At 55.7% G+C, this 6,763-nt stretch overlaps 1 protein-coding gene across 1 annotated transcript; it reads right to left on the bottom strand.

Annotated features, from left to right (window-relative positions):
* Nucleotides 1-297: 297 nt before the first annotated feature.
* On the bottom strand, nucleotides 298-6,463 carry WFDC2 (WAP four-disulfide core domain 2). Its single transcript, XM_037811719.1, has 4 exons — nucleotides 6,317-6,463; nucleotides 5,576-5,728; nucleotides 2,644-2,796; nucleotides 298-451 (listed from the first exon to the last, which is right to left on the bottom strand). Exons 1-3 carry the CDS (start codon nucleotides 6,402-6,404, stop codon nucleotides 2,645-2,647), a joined length of 393 nt encoding a protein of 130 aa, XP_037667647.1. The 5' UTR covers nucleotides 6,405-6,463; the 3' UTR covers nucleotides 298-451; nucleotide 2,644.
* Nucleotides 6,464-6,763: the final 300 nt, after the last annotated feature.

The following is a 6,763-nucleotide window of genomic DNA, read 5'->3' as shown; positions in this document are numbered from 1 at the left end:
CCCCCCTCCCGCCCCCACATACCCCGAAGGACTCTCCGTGGCACTGGAAGTGCCCCATCACCTCTCTGATCTTCAGTTTTCTCCTCCCTCACACTGGGAGAAGAATGACCAACCTCCCAGGGCTGGTGCCAGGAATCCCCCGGAAAAGTGCTAACACGAGCCCTGAATTAATTCATAATTCCTCCCTCCCTGGACTGAGTGCCTGGAGGATTGGGTCACTCCCCACCCACCCACCTCCCTCAAACCAGGGCCAGGGAAGATAGGAACAAAGTGGCAAGAATGGACGACACAGCCCCATTGGTGCCGGAAGTGGTTGCTTTATTGGTTAGCAAAGGAAGAAGCTGTGAGCAGCCCAGAGGGGCGTGCAAGGCCAGAGAGAGAGGAAGGCAGCAAGGCCGAGGTCAGGCAGGAACTTCCCCTGCCCCGCTCCTCAGGCTGGTAGTGGCTGGAGCTGGCGGAAGAAAATCATAATAACATCAATGACAATATCCATAATAATAGACAAGAGCTTTGCAGCTCCAGTCCTGGATGAACATCCCCCCAGCAAAGCCTCCCCTCCTTGAGGCCTGGGCCTCCGTCTGTGTTGACTGCAGGCTTTAGACTCCTCTCTTCTGCTCCAGACCATACCTAGGACACACCTGGGTATATTCTGGTCCTAGCTGACCATGTCCCTCTCAGGCATAGGTTCTCACCTCCCTAGGAATCCCTCCACCACCAGGAAGATCCCTTCCTTCCTTAGGTTAAGCCAGGATTCGCTGATCAAGTACATCTTATTTATCCCCATTTTACAAGCAAAGCAGCTGCAGCTCGGAAAGGCAAAAGGCTAGTTAAGCATCAGGCTGAAAGTTGAATGTAGGTCTTCCTGAGTGCAAAGCCCTTCCATGCTGTTGGCACTCACGGAGGCCAGAGGGGGAGCTCGGGGCCTGGGTCCCCTCCCGGGCACTAACAAGTACAGCAACGTGGGACCCTGCGCACGTCCCTCCCTCTCACTGGGCTTCGGTTTTCTCATCTGTGCAGTACTGGATCCCATCAATGCCTCCACGTTCCTTTCTGAGATCGTATCAAAGGGTCCCTGTGGGATCTCCAGGAAAGGACCCCTCCAGGTTTGAAACCCCCTCCCCACCGTACTTCTCCAGGCTACCTACCTTTTACTGTCCCCACTCACCACCCCCGCCTGGGTGATGTTTCCCTCCTTGGTGTTCCCACAATACCCCGCCCTTCCCTCCAAGGCAGCACTGACCAGGGAAGCTGAGGACGTCTGACCATACATACGCCCACCCGTCCCCCTCGGCCACCAGCCTGCAAGCGATGTGTGTGGGGGCGGGGGTGGGGGGGGGGCGGTGGGGGGGGGGCTCAAGCACGGAGCCCAGCCATGACTGGATCACCCGATGGGCACTCTGGGGTTTGTTTCTTAAAATTATTTCTTTACTTCCTTATATTTCCTTTCCAATTTAATATCGTTTTCTTTTTAATCACATAGAGGGGAAGGGAGGCTTCACTATTTTTTCTTTTCAGTGCCCCCAGCCACGAAAGCCCTGGCTGCCCCAGGGTGAGTGCTCAGCCCACATTTGATGAACTGAACAAGTTAGGTGATCTGTACCATGTTGGCCCTAAATAGCCAAGTTCATTGGTAAAAGTAAAGATCAACAGCTTTCCTGCCTCCCACTGCCAGGCAAAGAGCTTCTGATCTCTCCGGTCCTCCAGCCACTGTCCCCTCTCCCAGGACACAGCTGCTCTCCTCCAGCTCCGGGTATATTTAGGTGTTTGGTAAACAAATGAAGGAGGAAATCTTTTCCTCTCACAGCCCATCTATCATCATAAATTGTTCTGTCTACCTTCACATATATTCCAAACCCAACTACTTCCTCCCTGGCCCGCAGTCTCTCCCTTGGCTTCTTGCAGGAGCTTCCTAACTGGTCTCCCTGCTTCTACTTCTGCTTCTGCTTCTGCCTCTGCTACAGTTTATTCTCCCCCATAGCAGCTGGAGCAGTCCTCTTAAATGTCAGCTTGATCATGTCCCTCTCTGATGGCTCAACATCTCAGAGTCAAGGCTCCACGTGACCTGACCCCCTCCTCACCTCTCTGGCTCTCTCCCCTTCTCACTCCCCCCTTGATCTCTCGGCTCCAGCCACATGGCCTTCCAGCTCTCTCTGAAATGCACCAGGCCTATTCCTGCCAGCGGCCTTTGGCACGCACTGCTGCCTGCACCTGTGCCACTCTCCCCCAGGTACCCTCGTCCACCTCTTTCAAGTCTCTGTTCGAGTGTCCCCTTCTAGGTGGGGCCTTCACTGCCTACCCTGTTTAAAAATTCCAATACTGTTGCCTTCCCGCCTCCCTCCATGCCCAGGACGCCTAACGCCCCTTCTCTGCTTAACTTTTCTCCATGGCACTTACCTCCCTCTAACATACTACAGAACGAACTTACTTGTTCACTTTATTTATTGTCCAACTCTTCCCACAATATAAACCCCACCACTCAAAAATCTTTGTCTGATTTGTGCACTCATGGAGCATCCCCAGGAGCAAGGCACAGGATAGAGACTCTTTCAAGAAATCTTTTTGGGGAGAATGAAATTAAATGAATGGACAAATAAGTGAACAGCCATGTGTTCTCCTGGGTCTTGCTTCTCCAGGCCCACCTACCTCAGAAGTTGGGCGTGACGCAGGACACCTTTCCGCAGCCGTTGAGGCAGCACTTCATCCGGCCGGAACACTCGCTGTCCATCGTGCACTCGTTGAAGCAGAGGCCGAGCATAGGGATGCCAGGGTGTATGAGCGGGCAGGAGCCCTCCTTTTCTGGGTGGAAAAAGGAGAAGTGGGATGTTGGAGAGAGGACGCAGGGAGATGCACCCTCAGCGTCAGCAGCACCCACCACTGCCTCCACGCTGGTTTCACCAAAGGCAGAGCTGCAGGTAGATCACCTGCAAAACCTCCTCCTCCTGCTCCTGGGCAGCTCTGGAGCAGGAGTTTGAGTTGCAGCTCTGCCTCTTCCTAACTTCATGGCCTAGGACAAGAAATCTCTCCAAGCCTCAGGGCCTTCAAGTGTTATATGGGATCAGTGCCGCCCACGTCACTGGGTTGTCATGAAAGCACTGGAAGCAAACTTCTATTAGCTCTGCCAAGCTACTTTGTGATAATAACAGGGAGAAATTGTAACAGCTAACATATAACTAGCTCCTACTATATGCCAGGCCTCATTGTAAATGGCTTACATATAGTATCTCATCTACTCCTCATAATAAGCCTACAAGGGGGTGAGGGATACTGTTACTATTTAGGAAACTGATGCACAGGGGGTTAAGTAACTTGTCTACGGTCATACAGGTAGAGGCAGGATTTGAACCCCAGTTAATCTGGCCCCAGGGTCTGCACACTAACAACCATGGACTATGCTGCTTTGTAAACTGTAAAGTGCAGTGCACATGTGAGGGGCTCCACACTGACAACCCCTTCCCTCACTCCCATATACTCACAGGTACAATCACACAGCCCCATGGCCCCCATACACTCTCAATCATCCACACACACACAAAACCACACATTCTTTCACTAACACACACACACATACACACACACAAGCAGCTAACACTGCAGTGATGTGCCACTGACAAAACCCTCGGTGTAAATCCATTATCTCTCTTAATCCTCATATCAGATATGTCCTTTATAGGGGATATTTCTAAGCCCGTTCATGTCACAGATGAGGAAAATGAGGCACAGAGTGGTGACGAGACTATGCAATACCACAGTACTTCTGAGAAGTAAAGCCAAGACCTGAGTCCAAGCCTTCTAACATCCATCCCAACGTGCTGACTCCACGTACCTGACCCCATTCCACATTCAACCACCAAGGATGCACAGGTGCATGCATTTATGCATTTATTCACACACACACACACACACACACACACACACACACACACATGCCACATTCCACTTCCTTGCACAGAAGGGGCTCCAGTCCCAGAATCCCCCAGGGGCAGCTTTAGCCACACATAAAACATGTAAAACACAGTCACGGGACTGGATAATTCGCTCCAGATGGCAAAAGTTGCTTACAGAGTCCTGACTTCCTGACACAACGAAATCCATTCCCTTGAAAGGGCAGCAGCTCCCAATACTGGGCTGCCCTGGGACAAAGGGAATAGAAAGCAGTTTCCTAACTAAACAAGCCGCTGTATATAGGGCATCCACTCTTTAATTATATACTTCACATGTATTATTCCATCTAGCCCTCATGCCCATTCTATCAAGTTTGGGATTATGATTCCCATTTTACAGATGAGAAAGCAGAGACTCAGAGAGATGAAGCAACTCTTCCAGGACCACACAACAAAGAAAAGGCAGAACTGAGATTCAAAATTCCAGGCTCCTCCCTGGCTCAGGATCCTCTTGCCATATCCCTCTTCCTCCACCACTCTCCCACCTGTCTGCCAGTCTCCATATCTCTCTATCTCTATCTCTATCTCTATCTCTATCTCTATCTCTATCTCCCTCCTCCCCCCCTCCTCCAGATTAGGGGCTTCCAGACTGAGGCCCAGTCACACCTCCACCTCCCTGATCATAAGTGTCTGGGGTCTCTTAATTGCAAAGCCTCTCCAGCCTTTACTGGCATCTTTGGGGAGATAACGGAGAGGAAAAGACTCAGGAACTGTACTCTCCGTAGAGACGGTGATTACAGCACTTTGAAACCTCCCAGGTCACTCCCCACCTCTAATCCTCAGTTTTTCCCTCTGTAAAATGAGAAGCTTGGGTTCCCGGCTGTCTGAGGCCACTTCCTGCTCTCACGGGAGTTCCCCAGGGCCGGGTGGGGAGACTGAAGCACTAGCCGTTACCTTTCCCGGGGCACAGATGATCTGTCTCAGGTAAGATTTAAGAGCACGAGGGATTATTTAAAGATGAGGAAGAGGGAATGGGGTGCTCAGGCTGGAGACTTGACTTTCTTCAAACCACTCAAGCAGTAAATGCAGGAGGTGCTGCGGGGCGGGAGCGTGACCTTGGACCTCTCCCTCTCTGGCGCCCATTTCTACATCTTCAAGAGGAGCTGGTCACCCTCCTAAATCTGCAACGTCTCTTTCGGCCTGAACAGAGGAATCCGGGGAGTCCTGCTAGGCCAGGTGCTCCAAGTCCCTTCCCCCAGGGGTGGAGGAGGCCCCCGGGGAGGGGCTCCGGAAGGGAAGCGCGCCCCGGGTCTTGAGCGCCCAGCTCTGACGCCAGCCCCGGGCTTCCCGGCAGGCTCCAGCGGGCCCCAGGAGGAAATTGTGGCTCCGGGTCCCCGGGCCTCCCCGGGAACAATGTCCCAGCTGTGTGTGCCCGGAAGCCCGTCATGCCTCAGGGACTCGAATCCAGCTGGGGCGGGGGGGGGGGGGGTCCCTTCTCCGCAGGCTTCAGCAACACCGTTGTCTACCCGCATCATGCGAGGGAGGGGCGGGGCACCGGTTTTTTCCCGCCTCCACTTTCCCAGGGGTCCCTAGATCCCGGGGAGACCCTCTTCCCAGAACCCAGGCGCCCCCGCCTCCGCCCAGCCCACCCCTGCCCCGCCCGGTTCCTGGAGAGCGGGTCCCCCTGGGGTTACCATTGGGCATCAGGCAGAAGGTGTCGCAGCCCGCCCGGCAGCACTTGAGGTTGTCCTGGCAGTCTTCATCCCCGCTGCAATTCAACGTACAGTTCTGCTCGCAGTTTTTGTCCGCGTGTTGCGGGGGGCACACGCCGGCTTTCACCGCCTCAGCTGGGTTCGGGGGTGGGCAGGAGAGCGGGGGCGGTCAGTGGCGGAACCCGAGTCCCAGTCCCGGAGGATGCCCGCCTCCCGCTCTAAGGGCCCCAAATCTCGAGCTCCACGGGCTCCTCAATTTCTGGCCCTAGGGGTTCCCTTTATAGCCTCCAGAGGGTCTCACCTCCAGGCTGGGGCCCCAGAGCACTGGGATTACAGGACTTCCCTAACCCTGGCTCCAGGGGCCTTCAAATCTCACCCTAGGGACTCCCTCGTGACTGAACGTCTAGGAGCTTCCGATGTCTAAGCAGAGGGTCCCCTCTCCAGCAACAGAGTCTCTCACCTCAGCACAGGGCCCCCACCCCCCATTCCGGACCTCAGCGGTCTCCTCACCTCCGGCACATTGGAACCCACACCCCAAACTCCAAGGGTCACCACATGTAGGCCCCAGAAGTCCCCCAAATTTCAGCCTTCCTGGATCTCCCCACTTCTGCCCCAGGAATCCCCACTTCTCCAGGAGCAGGAGAGGCGACGCTGTGCCCGGCTCTGTCCTGGCGCTGCTAGCTCGGCCCCTCTGGGCACCCAGCCTCTCCCCGCCCCACTCACGCATTCGGTTCCGGACCGGGGGGAGGCGGAGCAGCAGCAGGCCGAGGAGCAGGCAGGCGACCAGTGGGCCGGGGCGGCCGGGGAGCATGGTGCAGCGCCGGGCGGGGTGCAGGTGTGAGCTGCCGCCCAGCGGGGGGATTTAACCCCGCGCGCGGGGGGCGGGGGCGGGGCGTAGCCCGCTGGGCAGAGGGCTGCGGGCGGGCGGGCTGCCACCTCAGGCCATTTCACAATCCCCTGGGATCAGGTGTCACTCTTGGCCCCGGTGGGAACCGGGAACCTAAGCCGCTTCTCGGCTGAGTGCAGCTCGGCAGGGTGCAGCCGGACCCTCGTCCGCTCCTCCCTCCTGGGTCTGAAGGCGGGGCGTGCGCCGGGACACCTGAGTTCCCGTTCCAGGACTCTGGGGTCTTCTTCTAATGTCCCCGGTGGAGGGAGAAAGGGGGAAGGGGA

This window comes from Choloepus didactylus, chromosome 19, assembly GCF_015220235.1.
Source record: "Choloepus didactylus isolate mChoDid1 chromosome 19, mChoDid1.pri, whole genome shotgun sequence".
Lineage (NCBI taxonomy): Eukaryota > Metazoa > Chordata > Mammalia > Pilosa > Megalonychidae > Choloepus > Choloepus didactylus.
The sequence above is the reverse complement of the archived record's forward strand: the minus strand, read 5'-3'. Positions and strand labels throughout refer to the sequence as shown.

Coding starts and splice junctions, on each gene's coding strand:
- WFDC2 (XM_037811719.1), bottom strand. CDS start 6,404: ATGCTCCCCGGCCGCCCCGGCCCACTGGTCGCCTGCCTGCTCCTCGGC. Junction 5,729..6,316: donor CCCGGTCCGGAACCGAATGC/GTGAGTGGGGCG, acceptor CCCCGAACCCAG/CTGAGGCGGTGAAAGCCGGC. Junction 2,797..5,575: donor CTTCTGCCTGATGCCCAATG/GTAACCCCAGGG, acceptor TTTTCCACCCAG/AAAAGGAGGGCTCCTGCCCG.